This window comes from Beta vulgaris, chromosome 7, assembly GCF_026745355.1.
Source record: "Beta vulgaris subsp. vulgaris cultivar EL10 chromosome 7, EL10.2, whole genome shotgun sequence".
NCBI classification, from domain to species: Eukaryota; Viridiplantae; Streptophyta; class Magnoliopsida; order Caryophyllales; family Amaranthaceae; genus Beta; species Beta vulgaris.
The window spans coordinates 32,926,093-32,949,014 of NC_079208.1; the positions used below are offsets into that span (position 1 = coordinate 32,926,093).

Here is a 22,922-nt window from a genome sequence, read left to right on the forward strand (position 1 = left end):
CAAAACAGACACAAAAAATCAGACTTTAACGATTTAAGCTTCTGAGCTCACGAACTCCCACTAGTAGAAAAAACATCAAATGCTCCGGTTGAAAACCCATTAAATGCTCTGTATTTAGCGCGTAGCAGATGCCATACGAGCATTTGAGCATTTTACAAATGCTCCGGTTTTCCCCGGAGCATTTTGTAACTCAAATGCTCCGGTTGTTTAAAAAACCGGAGCATTTGACAGTCAATGCTCCGGTTGTTTAGAAAAAACCGGAGCATTTTTTTGTCAAATGCTTCGGTTTTTTCTTAACAACCGGAGCATTTGATAGTTTTTTTTTCTAAAAAAAAGTGTACAGCTTCAGCTACTCAGTACAAGTAGCTTTTAGTGTGGCAGCCCCTAAGACTACTTTTATAAAAATCAAAAGAACAAATAAAAAGGATATAAAGTGAAATTTTATTAATCAAATAAAAAATTAATATGCCATGACACAAGTATAAACAACTAGCTAATAATTGCAAAAAAAATATCATATGCCTTTACGACACCATAATTAGTATTCTACAAAAAGTTCCGTGAAAAACATGTAAGAATTATAAATCTAAACTAAAGAAAGATGCTTGTCACCCTTTTGCCTGATGGTGATTCCTCCATCCTTGCAATAGCTTCTTCATCATTGTCACACCCTAAAGACATCATCACCATCAGATTGATTCAAAACCTGTTCCTCAAGACACCACAACAACCTCTGCACCAAATGAGACAAACCAAATAATATAACAATATCAAAATGCAGTAAAATGCATAAAGATTAGAAAGCAACTCCAGCAGCAGAGTGCATTAAGATTAGAATGCTCTTTGATCTCATAACAAAAAGAAAATAAGATACAACAAAAGGAAGTTACCCATGTTGCGAAAGGTACTAAAAAAGGACATTATCCTCTTAAAATTCTAATAAACCGAAAATAATAACATTGAAACATAGAATTGAGATGGTTTGCATAATTTATAAATCATCTCCAACTCATAGGAAGTCATCAATAGAAAGACTTTAAATTAATCATTCCAGAAAATGTAAGAAAGGCGAAAGTTAGTGGGTCTCAAGTAAGGTAATTCCTCTATAACCTGGCTTTCAAGTTTTTATCCCCTTAAACAAAGAGAAAAGGAAGAATTGAAAACAAAAGCCTCAAAGTTCTTGTATATTCTGTATTTTCTACCTTACACAGTACAACAATACTTAATAAGCCTTCTTGTTCACACCATAAGTAAAGAGATCAAAAATTCTTGTTCACACCATAAGTAAAGAGATTAAAAAGAGAACAAGAAACACAGGTTATAAGCAAAGGAGAAAAGGACAACTACACATCAAGATTTTCCCACATGAAAAAATCATAAGCTAACTAGAATCAAGTGATGATATAAGTAGAGAACTAGCAGGGCACATATTACTCTTGAATCAAACATCAGTGAAGTGTGGTCCAAAACACAAGATAAATATCAATTAAACACCTTGAAAGATTCACATATGTATAAAGAGATGATTTGGGAAGTTACTTTCCCTACAATTCTGGAAGACGCCAGTGTGATATGCAGTGTTTGCATAGCAAGTTTACAAGTTATAAGTTGAGAGTTTCTCAGGTATACACATTCCTTCTACAAAAATCGAGACAGCAGAAATACTCACATTCTTTCTTCTTAGCGGGCTTAGCAGCAGCAGACGCCGCTCGTTCTTCAGCAGCCTTCTTCTCCTCTTCAGTCTCTTCCCCTAAAAGATCAACATCATCATCGTCGTCATCATCAGCAGCTGAAGCCTGACAAATTTTCAATTACAGTAGTGAGAAACTAAACCACAGAACCATCACAGACAAAGAAAATTAACAGTTGCATATAAATACTAAAAGCACGCACCCAAGAACATAAAGTACCACCTTAGAGTCAGCTGCTGGAGGTGTAGCGACATCAGAAGCAGGAGCATTACCTTCAACAGTAACACCTGATCCCTCACCAGACACACCACTAATCACAAAAAAAAAAAAAATATTAATGTTTAAGCAATTCCCATAAATCAAATCAAACAATCAAAAGATGATCAAAGAGAGAAGATCTTACGAGATCCTCAAAAGTGCATCGATATGTTTGTACCACCTAGATACGTTGACATAGGAAGCCAAAGATGCTTTAAATACAGCAGAAAACACAGTGAGATCATCCTTGGAAGCTTGGTAACTGGTATATCAATCAAAAAAGCACCACAATCAAACGACAGAAAAATATACCGACTAAAAGATTAATCAAATTAAGCAATAAAAATAGTTATCTTCCACTCAATCATGGTTCAACTATTTTTTGTTCTTAAATTTAATAGTAACAAGAAATTGGAAGGAGATGGAGAGAAGGAGGGGAGTAGTTGGCGTTTCGGTGGCTGAGTATGGAAGGAGATGACAAAAGCAACTATAATACAAATAGAGGTTTCACAGAATAGAAAAACTCCTTAAGGCAAAAAGGATAGATATTGATATAAGGATATATTTGTAGCCTTTACCCCATCGTTTACACAAGAAACAAGTTCATAAAGTGCATTTCCTAGACCACCTGATGCATGGACAATAAAATCCATTTAGTTACTCGAGAAAAACGATATATTCACCAATGACTAATTCACACACACACACCAAACGCAAACAAACACACATATTCACCAATGTGCAATGGATAAAAGAAGACCTGCTTTTCCAGTCATGTGCCTCACTTATGCAATCTTTGAATTTACCAGAGCCTCCATCATATGTTTTCTCCAACATCTGATTTTGCCCTATTGAAAAAGAAAGCAGCAAGTGTTAATAAAACCTGTTAGACAGTTCTAGATTTTCAAAGAATACATCAGTAAAAGCAATGTCTCAGGATAATACACTAAAATTTAGATGATTGAATATGCAAAGAAAAACCAAGACTCGCTACACTAGATCATATTTGTGCATTATATTGTATTAGACTAGCCTAACCCAAGGGGGCAGGGGTACTTTTGGTAATATACCCTAGTTATTTCGTTAGCTCCAGGAGGAAGGCAGCTAGTTAGTTAGAGGAGATAGTAGGGAGGTCTACTATAAGTAGAGGAGATTAGGAAAGAAGAAATTATGAAGAAAATATTGGAAAGTTTAGTATTTTAGTTTTGGGAGAGAAACAAGACTCTCAAAAGCTTGTTACTGTCTCCATTTTTACTGTCAATTTCCACATTATCAATCCAATATGAGTTTAGTTCTTAATCTTCTTCTTTAATGTGCCACAACAATATGAGCTCATTACATAGGAACATTGATAGACGTTTTCGGCAGCACCAATGGCTTATAAAATACAATAAAACCCAGATTTTGCATGTAGGGAAATACGAATGTAGCTTTTGAGCGATAGGAACAAAGAAAGACTTTTTCACCAGCACCAATGACTCATACAATACAACAAATTCCAGCTTTTGCATGTAGGTAAACACGGACTTAGCTATAGGCGTCATGCGTAGGTGCACATGATATTAATGCATAGGGGTCTGAACAATTTCAAGAAGAAAAAAAAATCCAAAATATATTCCAAGGACAAAGATAAGACGGAAATATTCCTGCTACCTTGAATTTTAGAAGTTAAAAATAATGGTAAACTTCCTCCGCCATGACCAACACATAATATCCGCATTTTGTTCTTTCCAGTGAGTGCACTCACAAGATCATAACTAGTAGATGATAGAGAACTAATAGCATGCTTCTTGTATCTGCAAGGAAGTTCAAGATTACACTAAGATTATACACTAGCAATATGACATGAATATGAAACACCAAATGCCACATAAAAACATGTTATAGACTAATACTACAAGCATGCAAATTGCATAGAGTATCTCGAAAATTGACAACAGTTAACAAATACAATTTAACATTCAACTGAAGCATCGGTCAGCAGCTAAGAGCACACAAAGAAAAGGTTAGTGTATGCCTTAGTTTAGAATTATCAAGTATTAATTCATTTAGTTTTTAAGGGTAGTTGTTCTCTTTTTGAGAAACTTCAGCAGCATACTTGAAAATTAAAGACAAGCAGCACAAATGAGTTAAAACTCTAACAATGTTTTGTAATGTTTATTGGATACTTGAAATTAAAATCTCCTATCAAGGTCATAAAATTAGAACCAAGTCTAAATCCACAAACATTTAGGCTTCGCCAAATGATTTAATGTATCAATACTTTTCAGCTCAACAACACTTACAAGGAACAGCCAAAACGTGCGGTTGCTGCATGTAGTATACTGAACTAGGATCCGACACTTCAAAAGCTGCCATAACTTTTACAGCACTCTGCCGTGTAAAATCGTTGAAGCGAAGCACACGCCAATGGTACCCAAGTACTTTTAAGTGTTGCTCATGCTTAGTATCTGAATGTATTTCAGCATATCTTTTCTGAAGCCAGTTTTATGTTCTCCACCAATGATTTGCAGTCTGTCAGAGGTCCAAGGATAGTATATAGTCAATCAACTTTTTCAAACATCATATTTACGAAATGAAATCTGCATTTTATCGATTTTGAGCTTAAAAGGTTTATTCTTGCATAATTGTAGACAGGGTATTAGCAACTTTTATGGGTTTTTCTTGATAAGATACACAACAGCCAAAGATAACTTCCGTTCTTACCAATACAGCATTGTTTGAATGTTCAATCTCATTTACTACCTGTTTCAATCAGAAATATATTAATCCACGTTAAAAAGTTATATACTTCTAACTACACTACTTGTATAACACGTACGAAGTATTGATTAGCATTGTAGTACTAGTACATAAATACATTGTGCACTAATCAAGTTAATTAGTCCTGGCTAGCTTTGTGGTAAAGAAGTGTAACTCCAAAGCAATCTCGAGGTTGAGCACAAGGGCCATATAATTTGGTAATACATAGGTTTTCTCTTATCTCTTCTTTCAGCCCCCAAAGTGTATAACCTTCTAATAAGGATCGAATTAACCTAAGCGAGGCTCTAGTTTGATATGATAATTCATATTATTCACCTAAAAGATACATATATAATTCTTAAGTCGTTGGTCAATTCTCATCTAGTATGTCGCCGTTGCCAAAGCTAAATACTTATTTGTCTCGGATGCTAATATCATACCCATTTGGCAACATATATATTGCTAATTTTTATATCCATTTGGTCAATTGACACATCGTATTGCCCCAAAATGCATGGTAAGTCCTCTAAATACAGAGTATATCTTTGGCAATCAAGTAGGAGATCGAATACCTGATTAAACTTGACCCTAGGATCGTTGACTACACCCTTTTTGTAAGAGAGGAATTGTTTGGCAATAAGATGAACCAAATTCTCAAAGCCTCTTGAATCTGCTACAAAGTAAGAATTTTCACCATGATAATGGCCCTCGGGAAATGGTAGAACATGCTTCAAGCTAGTAACTCTGGGTGCTTCCCCTTGTTCTGCATCAAAGTTGAAGAAGTCTACCGCTCTTTCTAGCTTCGTTCTTGGTTCCCTGTCATGATGTACACAGCATCGTCATCCGCAAAAACCAAAAACAAAAAAAAATTATCTTTAATTTTAAGCATGTCTTGAGAAAATAACAATAATTTGTAATGGAGATTAAAGCTTTTGATACCATGTAAGTTAAAATAAATCATGATAATCGAAAATCAGAACCCTAAATCGAATCTAAACTCACCAATCAAGCTAATCTAGTAAAATTTAACAGCAAATTAAATGCAACTTTAACAACGCGTTTAAATCATAATTTGATTAAATAGAGTACAAGCGACATTACAAGTCCATAACAAACACATCAGGGATAAGATCTCTGGAATCCAGCACTAATTTAGCACTAATTTCAGCAAACACACACAAATGACAAAATTCTAAACACACACAAATGACAAAATTCTAACTCGTTTTTCTACATTAAGTCGTGATAATTGAAAATCAAAATCCTAATAAATCAAATTTAAACTCACCAATCAAACTAATCTGGCCAAATTTTATAGCGGTTACATCTTCAACAACACGATTGCACTTAACTTTCGGGCGAACATCCTCAAAATCATCTTAAGGCAAACTGAAGCTGTGAGCAAACTGAGGAGTGTGTGTGTGTTTAAACTCACCAAAGGCAAATTGAAGCTTCATGCGGCAGCAGCAGTTGCAGCAGCGTTTTCCATAGCTTCAAAAACTCAATAGGTTCGAGAAATGCTGATAATATATAATGCTTAATTTGAAGAAACTGAAACTTGCTTTACAAGGGAGAAAGAGGACGGTGGTTGAATGAGAGGAAGAAAAAGAAAGGAGGAAGAGAAAACCCTAAGTCGATGAAGTGAAATGAAAAAAAAAGGAAATGGAGGTACAAAGGAAAAGAGGAGAGAGAAAGGGGCGGTAAACCCAAGGAAATTCCTTTTTTATAAAAAAAAAAAACTATCAAATGCTCCGGTCAAACGGAGCATTTGTAAACTTTTTATATTAAAATATTAAAAGAACTCACTAAATGCTCCGTTTGTGAAACAACCAAAGCATTTGACAAGTAGCAAAAGAACTTTTTTCCACTAGTGTCCTAAAAAATGGTAAAAAAACATTTCATGCTTTTGAATCGATCAGTTCTGATGTCCGAGCTACGATTTAGGCCTAAATTACGAGTTTGGGCCAAGATGAGCACGAAACAGACGCAAAAAATCGAACTTTAACGAATTCAGCTTCTGAGCTCACGAACCCCTTAGAAATGGTAAAAAAAAAATTTCAGGCTTTTGAATCAATCAATTCTGATGTCCGGGCTAGATTTAGGCCTAAATTACGATTTTGGGCCAAGATGAGCACGAAACAGACGCAAAAAATCGGACTTTAACAAATTAAGCATCTGAGCTCACGACCCCCTTACAAATGGTAAAAAAAACATTTTAGGCTTTTGAATCGATCAATTCTGATGTCCGAGCTAGGATTTAGGTGTAAATTACGATTTTGGGCCAAGATCAGCACGAAACAAACGCAAAAAATCGGACTTTAACGAATTCAGCTTCTGAACTCACGAACCCCTTGGAAATGGTAAAAAAACATTTCATACTTTTGAATCGATCAATTCTAATGTCTGAGCTAGGATTTAGGCCTAAATTACGATTTTGGGCCAAGATGAGCACGAAACAGACGCAAAAAATCGGACTTTAACGAATTAAGCTTCTGAGCTCACGACCCCTTAGAAATGGTAAAAAAAACATTTTAGGCTTTTGAATCGATCAATTCTGATGTCCGAGCTAGGATTTAGGTGTAAATTACGATTTTGGGCCAAGATCAGCACGAAACAGACGCAAAAAATCGGACTTTAACGAATTCAGCTTCGGAGCTCACGAACCCCTTAGAAATGGTAAAAAAAACATTTCATGCTTTTGAATAAGTCAGTTCTGATGTCCGAGCTAGGGATGGCAAATGGGCGGGGCGGATGCGGATACCCCTAAATCCACACCCACCTCCACCTAAATTTTCCATACCCACCACCTACCCGCCAACCATGGCGGGTACAAGTTTCCATATCCACCTCCGCCCACGTGGATATAAGGTTATACCCACATCCGCTCCACCACCCAAGTGGATATCCATTACCCACTAATACCCGCCCATCACCTAGGTGGATTTTCCACGGCCCACCTGATTTATGTTCTATATATAACCTATTATATAAATTAATTATTAGAAACACCCATTTCAAACAAAAAAAAGTACACATTCTTAGTATTCTATTTCTTAATTATTTTTTACAATTTTTTAGATTTATGAACATAATTCTTTATTTTATAAAGGGTAAATTAGTAAATATTATACGGGGCGGATGGATATGGGGAGGGGCGGGCGGATATGGGGCGGGGCGGGTGGATTTGCGGCGGATGTGACCTCATATCCACCACCTACACACCACCCATGGCGGATTTGACTTTTCGTATCCATACCCACCCACTACCCACCAAAGTCATATCCATACCCGCCCCAACTGGGCGGATGCGGTGGGAAACCCGCCAAATTATACCCACCTGCCATCCCTAGTCCGAGCTAGGATTTAGGCCTAAATTACGAGTTTGGGCCAAAATGAGCACGAAACAGACACAAAAAGACGGACTTTAACAAATTCAGCTTCCGAGCTCATAAACCCCTTAGAAATGGTAAAAAAAACATCTCATGCTTTTGAATAGATCAGTTCTGATGTCCAAGCTAGGATTTAGGCCTAAATTACGAGTTTGGGTCAAGATGAGCACGAAACAGACGCAAAAAATCGGCCTTTAACGAATTCAGATTTTGAGCTCACGAACCCCTTATAAATGGTAAAAAACATTTCATGCTTTTGAATCGATCAGTTCTGATGTCCGAGCTAGGATTTAGGCCTAATTTACGATTTTGGGCCAAGATGCTACGAAACAGACACAAAAAATCAGACTTTAACGAATTCAGCTTCTGAGCTCACGAACTCCTAAGAAATGGTAAAAAACATTTCATGCTTTTGAATCGATCAGTTCTGATGTCCGAGCTACGATTTAGGCCTAAATTACGAGTTTGGGCCAAGATGAGCACGAAACAGACGCAAAAAATCGGACTTTAACGAATTAAGCTTCTGAGCTCACGAACCCTTAGAAATGGTAAAAAAAACATTTCGTTTTGAATCGATAATTCTGATGTCCGAGCTAGGATTTAGGCCTAAATTACGAGTTTGGGCCAAGATGAGCACGAAACAGACGCAAAAAATCGGACTTTAACGAATTCAACTTCTAAGCTCACGAACCCCTTAGAAATGGTAAAAAAAACATTTCTGCTTTTGAATCGATAAATTCTGATGTCCGAGTAGGATTTAGGCCTAAATTACGAGTTTGGGCCAAGATGAGCACGAAACAGACGAAAAAATCGGACTTTAACGAATTCAGCTTCTGAGCTCACGAACCCCTTAGAAATGGTAAAAAAACATTTCATGCTTTTGAATCGATCAGTTCTGATGTCCGAGCTAGGATTTAGGCCTAAATTACGATTTGGGCCAAGATGAGCACGAAACAGACGCAAAAAATCGGACTTTAACGAATTCAGCTTCTGAGCTCACGAACCCCTTAGAAATGGTAAAAAAAACATTTCATGCTTTTGAATCGATCAGTTCTGATGTCCGAGCTAGGATTTAGGCCTAAATTACGAGTTTGGGCCAAGATGAGCACGAAACAGACGCAAAAAATCGGACTTTAACGAATTCAGCTTCTGAGCTCACGAACCCCTTAGAAATGGTAAAAAAACATTTCATGCTTTTGAATCGATCAGTTCTGATGTCCGAGCTAGGATTTAGGCCTAAATTACGATTTGGGCCAAGATGAGCACGAAACAGACGCAAAAAATCGGACTTTAACGAATTCAGCTTCTGAGCTCACGAACCCCTTAGAAATGGTAAAAAAACATTTCATGCTTTTGAATCGATCAGTTCTGATGTCCGAGCTAGGATTTAGGCCTAAATTACGAGTTTGGGCCAAGATGAGCACGAAACAGACGCAAAAAATCGGACTTTAACGAATTCAGCTTCTGAGCTCACGAACCCCTTAGAAATGGTAAAAAAACATTTCAGCTTTTGAATCGATCAGTTCTGATGTCCGAGCTAGGATTTAGGCCTAAATTACGATTTGGGCCAAGATGAGCACGAAACAGACGCAAAAAATCGGACTTTAACGAATTCAGCTTCTGAGCTCACGAACCCCTTAGAAATGTAAAAAAACATTTCATGCTTTTGAATCGATCAGTTCTGATGTCCGAGCTAGGATTTAGGCCTAAATTACGATTTGGGCCAAGATGAGCACGAAACAGACGCAAAAAATCGGACTTTAACGAATTCAGCTTCTGAGCTCACGAACCCCTTAGAAATGGTAAAAAAACATTTCATGCTTTTGAATCGATAGTTCTGATGTCCGAGCTAGGATTTAGGCCTAAATTACGAGTTTGGGCCAAGATGAGCACGAAACAGACGAAAAAATCGACTTTAACGAATTCAGCTTCTGAGCTCACGAACCCCTTAGAAATGGTAAAAAAACATTTCATGCTTTTGAATCGATCAGTTCTGATGTCCGAGCTAGGATTTAGGCCTAAATTACGAGTTTGGGCCAAGATGAGCACGAAACAGACGCAAAAAATCGGACTTTAACGAATTCAGCTTCTGAGCTCACGAACCCTTAGAAATGGTAAAAAAAACATTTCATGCTTTTGAATCGATCAGTTCTGATGTCCGAGCTAGGATTTAGGCCTAAATTACGAGTTTGGGCCAAGATGAGCACGAAACAGACGCAAAAAATCGGACTTTAACGAATTCAGCTTCTGAGCTCACGAACCCCTTAGAAATGGTAAAAAAACATTTCATGCTTTTGAATCGATCAGTTCTGATGTCCGAGCTAGGATTTAGGCCTAAATTACGATTTGGGCCAAGATGAGCACGAAACAGACGCAAAAAATCGGACTTTAACGAATTCAGCTTCTGAGCTCACGAACCCCTTAGAAATGGTAAAAAAAACATTTCAGCTTTTGAATCGAGTTCTGATGTCCGAGCTAGGATTTAGGCCTAAATTACGAGTTTGGCCAAGATGAGCACGAAACAGACGCAAAAAATCGGACTTTAACGAATTCAGCTTCTGAGCTCACGAACCCCTTAGAAATGGTAAAAAAAACATTTCAGCTTTTGAATCGATCAGTTCTGATGTCCGAGCTAGGATTTAGGCCTAAATTACGATTTGGGCCAAGATGAGCACGAAACAGACGCAAAAAATCGGACTTTAACGAATTCAGCTTCTGAGCTCACGAACCCCTTAGAAATGGTAAAAAAAACATTTCATACTTTTGAATCGATCGTTCTGATGTCCGAGCTAGGATTTAGGCCTAAATTACGAGTTTGGGCCAAGATGAGCACGAAACAGACGCAAAAAATCGGACTTTAACGAATTCAGCTTCTGAGCTCACGAACCCCTTAGAAATGGTAAAAAAAACATTTCATGCTTTTGAATCGATCAGTTCTGATGCCGAGCTAGGATTTAGGCCTAAATTACGAGTTTGGGCCAAGATGAGCACGAAACAGACGCAAAAAATCGGACTTTAACGAATTCAGCTTCTGAGCTCACGAACCCCTTAGAAATGGTAAAAAAAACATTTCATGCTTTTGAATCGATCAGTTCTGATGTCCGAGCTAGGATTTAGGCCTAAATTACGAGTTTGGGCCAAGATGAGCACGAAACAGACGAAAAAATCGGACTTTAACGAATTCAGCTTCTGAGCTCACGAACCCCTTAAAATGGTAAAAAAACATTTCATGCTTTTGAATCGATCAGTTCTGATGTCCGAGCTAGGATTTAGGCCTAAATTACGAGTTTGGGCCAAGATGAGCACGAAACAGACGCAAAAAATGGACTTTAACGAATTCAGCTTCTGAGCTCACGAACCCCTTAGAAATGGTAAAAAAACATTTCATGCTTTTGAATCGATCAGTTCTGATGTCCGAGCTAGGATTTAGGCCTAAATTACGAGTTTGGGCCAAGATGAGCACGAAACAGACGCAAAAAATCGGACTTTAACGAATTCAGCTTCTGAGCTCACGAACCCCTTAGAAATGGTAAAAAAACATTTCATGCTTTTGAATCGATCATTCTGATGTCCGAGCTAGGATTTAGGCCTAAATTACGATTTGGGTAAAGATGAGCACGAAACAGACGCAAAAAATCGGACTTTAACGAATTTAGCTTCTGAGCTACGAACCCCTTAGAAATGGTAAAAAAAACATTTTGTTTGAATCGATCATTCTGATGTCCGAGCTAGGATTTAGGCCTAAATTACGATTTGGGCCAAGATGAGCACGAAACAGACGCAAAAAATCGGACTTTAACGAATTCAGCTTCTGAGCTCACGAACCCCTTAGAAATGGTAAAAAAAACATTTCATGCTTTTGAATCGATCATTTCTGATGTCCGAGCTAGGATTTAGGCCTAAATTACGAGTTTGGGCCAAGATGAGCACGAAACAGACGCAAAAAATCGGACTTTAACGAATTAGCTTCTGAGCTCACGAACCCCTTAGAAATGGTAAAAAAAACATTTCAGCTTTTGAATCGATCAGTTCTGATGTCCGAGCTAGGATTTAGGCCTAAATTACGATTTGGGCCAAGATGAGCACGAAACAGACGCAAAAAATCGGACTTTAACGAATTCAACTTCTGAGCTCACGAACCCCTTAGAAATGGTAAAAAAAACATTTCAAGCTTTTGAATCGATCAATTCTGATGTCCGAGCTAGGATTTAGGCCTAAATTACGAGTTTGGGCCAAGATGAGCACGAAACAGACGCAAAAAATCGGACTTTAACGAATTAAGCTTCTGAGCTCACGAACCCCTTAGAAATGGAAAAAAACATTTCAGGCTTTTGAATCGATCAATTCTGATGTCCGAGCTAGGATTTAGGCCTAAATTACGAGTTTGGGCCAAGATGAGCACGAAACAGACGCAAAAAATCGGACTTTAACGAATTCAGCTTCTGAGCTCACGAACCCCTTAGAAATGGTAAAAAAACATTTCATGCTTTTGAATCGATCAGTTCTGATGTCCGAGCTAGGATTTAGGCCTAAATTACGAGTTTGGGCCAAGATGAGCACGAAACAGACGCAAAAAATCGGACTTTAACGAATTCAGCTTCTGAGCTCACGAACCCCTTAGAAATGGTAAAAAAAACATTTCATGCTTTTGAATCGATCAGTTCTGATGTCCGAGCTAGGATTTAGGCCTAAATTAGTTTGGGCCAAGATGAGCACGAAACAGACGCAAAAAATCGGACTTTAACGAATTCATTCTGAGCTCACGAACCCCTTAGAAATGGTAAAAAAACATTTCATGCTTTTGAATCAATCAGTTCTGATGTCCGAGCTAGGATTTAGGCCTAAATTACGATTTGGGCCAAGATGAGCACGAAACAGACGCAAAAAATCGGACTTTAACGAATTCAGCTTCTGAGCTCACGAACCCCTTAAAATGGTAAAAAAAACATTTCAGGCTTTTGAATCGATCAGTTCTGATGTCCGAGCTAGGATTTAGGCCTAAATTACGAGTTTGGGCCAAGATGAGCACGAAACAGACGCAAAAAATCGGACTTTAACGAATTCAGCTTCTGAGCTCACGAACCCCTTAGAAATGGTAAAAAAAACATTTCAAGCTTTTGAATCGATCAGTTCTGATGTCCGAGCTAGGATTTAGGCCTAAATTACGAGTTTGGGCCAAGATGAGCACGAAACAGACGCAAAAAATCGGACTTTAACGAATTCAGCTTCTGAGCTCACGAACCCCTTAGAAATGGTAAAAAAAACATTTCATGCTTTTGAATCGATCAGTTCTGATGTCCGAGCTAGGATTTAGGCCTAAATTACGAGTTTGGGCCAAGATGAGCACGAAACAGACGCAAAAAATCGGACTTTAACGAATTCAGCTTCTGAGCTCACGAACCCCTTAGAAATGGTAAAAAAAACATTTCAGACTTTTGAATCGATCATTCTGATGTCCGAGCTAGGATTTAGGCCTAAATTACGAGTTTGGGCCAAGATGAGCACGAAACAGACGCAAAAAATCGGACTTTAACGAATTAGCTTCTGAGCTCACGAACCCCTTAGAAATGGTAAAAAAACATTTCAGCTTTTGAATCGATCAATTCTGATGTCCGAGCTAGGATTTAGGCCTAAATTACGAGTTTGGGCCAAGATGAGCACGAAACAGACGCAAAAAATCGGACTTTAACGAATTCAGCTTCTGAGCTCACGAACCCCTTAGAAATGGTAAAAAAAACATTTCATGCTTTTGAATCGATCATTCTGATGTCCGAGCTAGGATTTAGGCCTAAATTACGAGTTTGGGCCAAGATGAGCACGAAACAGACGCAAAAAATCGGACTTTAACGAATTCAGCTTCTGAGCTCACGAACCCCTTAGAAATGGTAAAAAAACATTTCATGCTTTTGAATCGATCAGTTCTGATGTCCGAGCTAGGATTTAGGCCTAAATTACGAGTTTGGGCCAAGATGAGCACGAAACAGACGCAAAAAATCGGACTTTAACGAATTCAGCTTCTGAGCTCACGAACCCCTTAGAAATGGTAAAAAAACATTTCATGCTTTTGAATCGATCAGTTCTGATGTCCGAGCTAGGATTTAGGCCTAAATTACGAGTTTGGGCCAAGATGAGCACGAAACAGACGCAAAAAATCGGACTTTAACGAATTCAGCTTCTGAGCTCACGAACCCCTTAGAAATGGTAAAAAAACATTTCAGCTTTTGAATCGATCAGTTCTGATGTCCGAGCTAGGATTTAGGCCTAAATTACGAGTTTGGGCCAAGATGAGCACGAAACAGACGCAAAAAATCGGACTTTAACGAATTCAGCTTCTGAGCTCACGAACCCCTTAGAAATGGTAAAAAAAACATTTCATGCTTTTGAATCGATCAGTTCTGATGTCCGAGCTAGGATTTAGGCCTAAATTACGATTTGGGCCAAGATGAGCACGAAACAGACGCAAAAAATCGGACTTTAACGAATTCAGCTTCTGAGCTCACGAACCCTTAGAAATGGTAAAAAAAACATTTCATGCTTTTGAATCGATCAGTTCTGATGTCCGAGCTAGGATTTAGGCCTAAATTACGAGTTTGGGCCAAGATGAGCACGAAACAGACGCAAAAAATCGGACTTTAACGAATTCAGCTTCTGAGCTCACGAACCCCTTAGAAATGGTAAAAAAACATTTCAGCTTTTGAATCGATCAATTCTGATGTCCGAGCTAGGATTTAGGCCTAAATTACGATTTGGGCCAAGATGAGCACGAAACAGACGCAAAAAATCGGACTTTAACGAATTCAACTTCTGAGCTCACGAACCCTTAGAAATGGTAAAAAAACATTTCATGCTTTTGAATCGATCAGTTCTGATGTCCGAGCTAGGATTTAGGCCTAAATTACGAGTTTGGGCCAAGATGAGCACGAAACAGACGCAAAAAATGGACTTTAACGAATTCAGCTTCTGAGCTCACGAACCCCTTAGAAATGGTAAAAAAAACATTTCAGTCTTTTGAATCGATCAGTTCTGATGTCCGAGCTAGGATTTAGGCCTAAATTACGAGTTTGGGCCAAGATGAGCACGAAACAGACGCAAAAAATCGGACTTTAACGAATTCAGCTTCTGAGCTCACGAACCCCTTAGAAATGGTAAAAAAAACATTTCATGCTTTTGATATGATCAGTTCTGATGTCCGAGCTAGGATTTAGGCCTAAATTACGAGTTTGGGCCAAGATGAGCACGAAACAGACGCAAAAAATCGGACTTTAACGAATTCAGCTTCTGAGCTCACGAACCCCTTAGAAATGGTAAAAAAAACATTTCATGCTTTTGAATCGATCAGTTCTGATGTCCGAGCTAGGATTTAGGCCTAAATTACGATTTGGGCCAAGATGAGCACGAAACAGACGCAAAAAATCGGACTTTAACGAATTCAGCTTCTGAGCTCACGAACCCTTAGAAATGGTAAAAAAAACATTTCATGCTTTTGAATCGAGTTCTGATGTCCGAGCTAGGATTTAGGCCTAAATTACGAGTTTGGGCCAAGATGAGCACGAAACAGACGCAAAAAATCGGACTTTAACGAATTCAGCTTCTGAGCTCACGAACCCCTTAGAAATGGTAAAAAAACATTTCACTCTGCTGTTGAATCGATCAATTCTGATGTCCGAGCTAGGATTTAGGCCTAAATTACGATTTGGGCCAAGATGAGCACGAAACAGACGCAAAAAATCGGACTTTAACGAATTCAGCTTCTGAGCTCACGAACCCCTTAGAAATGGTAAAAAAACATTTCATGCTTTTGAATCGATCAGTTCTGATGTCCGAGCTAGGATTTAGGCCTAAATTACGAGTTTGGGCCAAGATGAGCACGAAACAGACGCAAAAAATCGGACTTTAACGAATTCAGCTTCTGAGCTCACGAACCCCTTAGAAATGGTAAAAAAAACATTTCAGCTTTTGAATCGATCATTCTGATGTCCGAGCTAGGATTTAGGCCTAAATTACAAGTTTGGGCCAAGATGAGCACGAAACAGACGCAAAAAATCGGACTTTAACGAATTCAGCTTCTGAGCTCACGAACCCCTTAGAAATGGTAAAAAAAACATTTAGGCCAAAAATATGTGTTTGGGCCAAGATGAGCACGAAACAGACGCAAAAAATCGGACTTTAACGAATTCAGCTTCTGAGCTCACGAACCCCTTAGAAATGGTAAAAAAAACATTTCATGCTTTTGAATCGATCAGTTCTGATGTCCGAGCTAGGATTTAGGCCTAAATTACGTTTGGGCCAAGATGAGCACGAAACAGACGCAAAAAATCGGACTTTAACGAATTATTTGAGCTCACGAACCCCTTAGAAATGGTAAAAAAAACATTTCATGCTTTTGAATCGATCAGTTCTGATGTCCGAGCTAGGATTTAGGCCTAAATTACGATTTGGGCCAAGATGAGCACGAAACAGACGCAAAAAATCGGACTTTAACGAATTCAGCTTCTGAGCTCACGAACCCCTTAGAAATGGTAAAAAAAACATTTCAAGCTTTTGAATCGATCAGTTCTGATGTCCGAGCTAGGATTTAGGCCTAAATTACGAGTTTGGGCCAAGATGAGCACGAAACAGACGCAAAAAATCGGACTTTAACGAATTCAGCTTCTGAGCTCACGAACCCCTTAGAAATGGTAAAAAAACATTTCATGCTTTTGAATCGATCAGTTCTGATGTCCGAGCTAGGATTTAGGCCTAAATTACGATTTGGGCCAAGATGAGCACGAAACAGACGAAAAAATCGGACTTTAACGAATTCAGCTTTCGAGCTCACGAACCCCTTAGAAATGGTAAAAAAAACATTTCATGCTTTTGAATCGATCAATTCTGATGTCCGAGCTAGGATTTAGGCCTAAATTACGAGTTTGGGCCAAGATGAGCACGAAACAGACGCAAAAAATCTGACTTTAACGAATTCAGCTTCTGAGCTCACGAACCCCTTAGAAATGGTAAAAAAAACATTTCAGCTTTTGAATCGATCATTCTGATGTCCGAGCTAGGATTTAGGCCTAAATTACGAGTTTGGGCCAAGATGAGCACGAAACAGACGCAAAAAATCGGACTTTAACGAATTCAGCTTCTGAGCTCACGAACCCCTTAGAAATGGTAAAAAAAACATTTCATGCTTTTGAATCGATCAGTTCTGATGTCCGAGCTAGGATTTAGGCCTAAATTACGAGTTTGGGCCAAGATGAGCACGAAACAGACGCAAAAAATCGGACTTTAACGAATTCAGCTTCTGAGCTCACGAACCCCTTAGAAATGGTAAAAAAACATTTCATGCTTTTGAATCGATCAGTTCTGATGTCCGAGCTAGGATTTAGGCCTAAATTACGAGTTTGGGCCAAGATGAGCACGAAACAGACGCAAAAAATCGGACTTTAACGAATTCAGCTTCTGAGCTCACGAACCCCTTAGAAATGGTAAAAAAACATTTCATGCTTTTGAATCGATCAGTTCTGATGTCCGAGCTAGGATTTAGGCCTAAATTACGAGTTTGGGCCAAGATGAGCACGAAACAGACGCAAAAAATGGACTTTAACGAATTCAGCTTCTGAGCTCACGAACCCCTTAGAAATGGTAAAAAAACATTTCATGCTTTTGAATCGATCAGTTCTGATGTCCGAGCTAGGATTTAGGCCTAAATTACGAGTTTGGGCCAAGATGAGCACGAAACAGACGCAAAAAATCGGACTTTAACGAATTCAGCTTCTGAGCTCACGAACCCCTTAGAAATGGTAAAAAAAACATTTCAGACTTTTGAATCGATCATTCTGATGTCCGAGCTAGGATTTAGGCCTAAATTACGATTTGGGCCAAGATGAGCACGAAACAGACGCAAAAAATCGGACTTTAACGAATTAGCTTCTGAGCTCACGAACCCCTTAGAAATGGTAAAAAAAACATTTCAGCTTTTGAATCGATCATTCTGATGTCCGAGCTAGGATTTAGGCCTAAATTACGATTTGGGCCAAGATGAGCACGAAACAGACGCAAAAAATCGGACTTTAACGAATTAGCTTCTGAGCTCACGAACCCCTTAGAAATGGTAAAAAAAACATTTCATGCTTTTGAATCGATCATTCTGATGTCCGAGCTAGGATTTAGGCCTAAATTACGAGTTTGGGCCAAGATGAGCACGAAACAGACGCAAAAAATCGGACTTTAACGAATTAGCTTCTGAGCTCACGAACCCCTTAGAAATGGTAAAAAAAACATTTCAGCTTTTGAATCGATCATTCTGATGTCCGAGCTAGGATTTAGGCCTAAATTACGATTTGGGCCAAGATGAGCACGAAACAGACGCAAAAAATCGGACTTTAACGAATTCAGCTTCTGAGCTCACGAACCCCTTAGAAATGGTAAAAAAAACATTTCATATTTTTGAATCGATCATTCTGATGTCCGAGCTAGGATTTAGGCCTAAATTACGAGTTTGGGCCAAGATGAGCACGAAACAGACGCAAAAAATCGGACTTTAACGAATTCAGCTTCTGAGCTCACGAACCCCTTAGAAATGGTAAAAAAAACATTTCATGCTTTTGAATCGATCATTCTGATGTCCGAGCTAGGATTTAGGCCTAAATTACGAGTTTGGGCCAAGATGAGCACGAAACAGACGCAAAAAATCGGACTTTAACGAATTCAGCTTCTGAGCTCACGAACCCCTTAGAAATGGTAAAAAAACATTTCATGCTTTTGAATCGATCAGTTCTGATGTCCGAGCTAGGATTTAGGCCTAAATTACGATTTGGGCCAAGATGAGCACGAAACAGCGCAAAAATCGGACTTTAACGAATTCAGCTTCTGAGCTCACGAACCCCTTAGAAATGGTAAAAAAACATTTCAGCTTTTGAATCGATCAGTTCTGATGTCCGAGCTAGGATTTAGGCCTAAATTACGAGTTTGGGCCAAGATGAGCACGAAACAGACGCAAAAAATCGGACTTTAACGAATTCAGCTTCTGAGCTCACGAACCCCTTAGAAATGGTAAAAAAACATTTCATGCTTTTGAATCGATCAGTTCTGATGTCCGAGCTAGGATTTAGGCCTAAATTACGAGTTTGGGCCAAGATGAGCACGAAACAGACGAAAAAATCGGACTTTAACGAATTCAGCTTCTGAGCTCACGAACCCCTTAGAAATGGTAAAAAAACATTTCTGCTTTTGAATCGATCAGTTCTGATGTCCGAGCTAGGATTTAGGCCTAAATTACGAGTTTGGGCCAAGATGAGCACGAAACAGACGCAAAAAATCGGACTTTAACGAATTAGCTTCTGAGCTCACGAACCCCTTAGAAATGGTAAAAAAAAACATTTCAGGCTTTTGAATCGATCACTTCTAATGTCCGAGCTAGGATTTAGGCCTAAATTACGAGTTTGGGCCAAGATGAGCACGAAACAGACGCAAAAAATCGGACTTTAACGAATTCAGCTTCTGAGCTCACGAACCCCTTAGAAATGGTAAAAAAAACATTTCAGACTTTTGAATCGATCATTCTGATGTCCGAGCTAGGATTTAGGCCTAAATTACGAGTTTGGGCCAAGATGAGCACGAAACAGACGCAAAAAATCGGACTTTAACGAATTCAGCTTCTGAGCTCACGAACCCCTTAGAAATGGTAAAAAAAACATTTCATGCTTTTGAATCGATCAGTTCTGATGTCCGAGCTAGGATTTAGGCCTAAATTACGAGTTTGGGCCAAGATGAGCACGAAACAAACGCAAAAAATCGGACTTTAACGAATTCAGCTTCTGAGCTCACGAACCCCTTAGAAATGGTAAAAAAACATTTCATGCTTTTGAATCGATCAGTTCTGATGTCCGAGCTAGGATTTAGGCCTAAATTACGAGTTTGGGCCAAGATGAGCACGAAACAGACGAAAAAATCGGACTTTAACGAATTCAGCTTCTGAGCTCACGAACCCCTTAGAAATGGTAAAAAAACATTTCATGCTTTTGAATCGATCAGTTCTGATGTCCGAGCTAGGATTTAGGCCTAAATTACGAGTTTGGGCCAAGATGAGCACGAAACAGACGCAAAAAATCGGACTTTAACGAATTCAGCTTCTGAGCTCACGAACCCCTTAGAAATGGTAAAAAAAACTTTCAGACTTTTGAATCGATCATTCTGATGTCCGAGCTAGGATTTAGGCCTAAATTACGAGTTTGGGCCAAGATGAGCACGAAACAGACGCAAAAAATCAGACTTTAACGAATTCAGCTTCTGAGCTCACGAACCCCTTAGAAATGGTAAAAAAACATTTCATGCTTTTGAATCGATCAGTTCTGATGTCCGAGCTAGGATTTAGGCCTAAATTACGGTTTGGGCCAAGATTAGCACGAAACAGACGCAAAAAATCGGACTTTAACGAATTCAGCTTCTGAGCTCACGAACCCCTTAGAAATGGTAAAAAAAACATTTCATGCTTTTGAATCGATCAGTTCTGATGTCCGAGCTAGGATTTAGGCCTAAATTACGAGTTTGGGCCAAGATGAGCACGAAACAGACGCAAAAAATCGGACTTTAACGAATTAGCTTCTGAGCTCACGAACCCCTTAGAAATGGTAAAAAAAACATTTCAGCTTTTGAATCGATCAATCTGATGTCCGAGCTAGGATTTAGGCCTAAATTACGATTTGGGCCAAGATGAGCACGAAACAGACGCAAAAAATCGGACTTTAACGAATTAGCTTCTGAGCTCACGAACCCCTTAGAAATGGTAAAAAAAACATTTCGGGCTTTTGAATCGATCATTCTGATGTCCGAGCTAGGATTTAGGCCTAAATTACGATTTGGGCCAAGATGAGCACGAAACAGACGCAAAAAATCGGACTTTAACGAATTCAGCTTCTGAGCTCACGAACCCCTTAGAAATGGTAAAAAAACATTTCATACTTTTGAATCGATCATTTTGATGTCCGAGCTAGGATTTAGGCCTAAATTACGAGTTTGGGCCAAGATGAGCACGAAACAGACGCAAAAAATCGGACTTTAACGAATTCAGCTTCTGAGCTCACGAACCCCTTAGAAATTATAAAAAAACAATTCAGGCTTTTGAATCGATCAATTCTGATGTCCGAGCTAGGATTTAGGCCTAAATTACGAGTTTGGGCCAAGATGAGCACGAAACAGACGCAAAAAATCGGACTTTAACGAATTCAGCTTCTGAGCTCACGAACCCCTTAGAAATGGTAAAAAAAACATTTCATGCTTTTGAATCGATCAGTTCTGATGTCCGAGCTAGGATTTAGGCCTAAATTACGAGTTTGGGCCAAGATGAGCACGAAACAGACGCAAAAAATCGGACTATAACGAATTCAACTTCTGAGCTCACGAACCCCTTAGAAATGGTAAAAAAATTTCAGGCTTTTGAATCGATAAATTCTGATGTCCGAGCTAGGATTTAGGCCTAAATTACGAGTTTGGGCCAAGATGAGCACGAAACAGACGCAAAAAATCGGACTTTAACGAATTCAACTTCTGAGCTCACGAACCCTTAGAAATGGTAAAAAAACATTTCATGCTTTTGAATCGATCAGTTCTGATGTCCGAGCTAGGATTTAGGCCTAAATTACGAGTTTGGGCCAAGATGAGCACGAAACAGACGCAAAAAATCGGACTTTAACGAATTCAGCTTCTGAGCTCACGAACCCCTTAGAAATGGTAAAAAAAACATTTCAGGCTTTTAATCGATAGATTCTGATGTCCGAGCTAGGATTTAGGCCTAAATTACGAGTTTGGGCCAAGATGAGCACGAAACAGACGCAAAAAATCGGACTTTAACGAATTCTACTTCTGAGCTCACGAACCCCTTAGAAATGGTAAAAAAAACATTTCAGCTTTTGAATCGATCAATTCTGATGTCCGAGCTAGGATTTAGGCCTAAATTACGAGTTTGGGCCAAGATGAGCACGAAACAGACGCAAAAAATCGGACTTTAACGAATTCAGCTTCTGAGCTCACGAACCCCTTAGAAATGGTAAAAAAACATTTCATGCTTTTGAATCGATAGTTCTGATGTCCGAGCTAGGATTTAGGCCTAAATTACGAGTTTGGGCCAAGATGAGCACGAAACAGACGCAAAAAATCGGACTTTAACGAATTCAGCTTCTGAGCTCACGAACCCCTTAGAAATGGTAAAAAAAACATTTCATGCTTTTGAATCGATAACTGATGTCCGAGCTAGGATTTAGGCCTAAATTACGAGTTTGGGCCAAGATGAGCACGAAACAGACGCAAAAAATCGGACTTTAACGAATTCATTCTGAGCTCACGAACCCCTTAGAAATGGTAAAAAAAACATTTCAGGCTTTTGAATCGATCAATTCTGATGTCCGAGCTAGGATTTAGGCCTAAATTACGAGTTTGGGCCAAGATGAGCACGAAACAGACGCAAAAAACGGACTTTAACGAATTCAGCTTCTGAGCTCACGAACCCCTTAGAAATGGTAAAAAAAACATTTCATGCTTTTGAATCGATCAATGCTGATGTCCGAGCTAGGATTTAGGCCTAAATTACGAGTTTGGGCCAAGATGAGCACGAAACAGACGCAAAAAATCGGACTTTAACGAATTCAGCTTCTGAGCTCACGAACCCCTTAGAAATGGTAAAAAAAACATTTCATGCTTTTGAATCGATCATTCTGATGTCCGAGCTAGGATTTAGGCCTAAATTACGAGTTTGGGCCAAGATGAGCACGAAACAGACGCAAAAAATCGGACTTTAACGAATTCAGCTTCTGAGCTCACGAACCCCTTAGAAATGGTAAAAAAACATTTCATGCTTTTTGAATCG

At 38.9% G+C, this 22,922-nt stretch overlaps 1 protein-coding gene across 3 annotated transcripts; it reads right to left on the reverse strand.

Moving 5' to 3' along the window:
* Nucleotides 1-425: 425 nt before the first annotated feature.
* On the reverse strand, nucleotides 426-6,513 carry LOC104885362 (elongation factor 1-delta-like). Of its 3 annotated transcripts, XM_048633745.2 has the most exons (10): nucleotides 5,980-6,507; nucleotides 5,264-5,507; nucleotides 4,656-4,694; nucleotides 4,235-4,463; nucleotides 3,603-3,745; nucleotides 2,710-2,797; nucleotides 2,095-2,211; nucleotides 1,914-2,001; nucleotides 1,670-1,796; nucleotides 426-733 (listed from the first exon to the last, which is right to left on the reverse strand). In XM_048633745.2, coding segments are annotated over exons 5-10 (489 nt in total). In that variant the 5' UTR covers nucleotides 3,670-3,745; nucleotides 4,235-4,463; nucleotides 4,656-4,694; nucleotides 5,264-5,507; nucleotides 5,980-6,507; the 3' UTR covers nucleotides 426-731. The 3 variants fall into 3 exon arrangements, with proteins under 3 accessions (XP_048489702.1, XP_057246880.1, XP_048489703.2); XM_057390897.1 differs by lacking the exon at nucleotides 426-733 and having other exon boundaries at nucleotides 743-1,796; nucleotides 5,980-6,513; XM_048633746.2 differs by lacking the exons at nucleotides 426-733; nucleotides 2,710-2,797; nucleotides 3,603-3,745; ... (2 more) ...; nucleotides 5,264-5,507; nucleotides 5,980-6,507 and adding an exon at nucleotides 2,528-2,569 and having other exon boundaries at nucleotides 743-1,796.
* Between the last annotated feature and the right edge of the window lie 16,409 nt (nucleotides 6,514-22,922).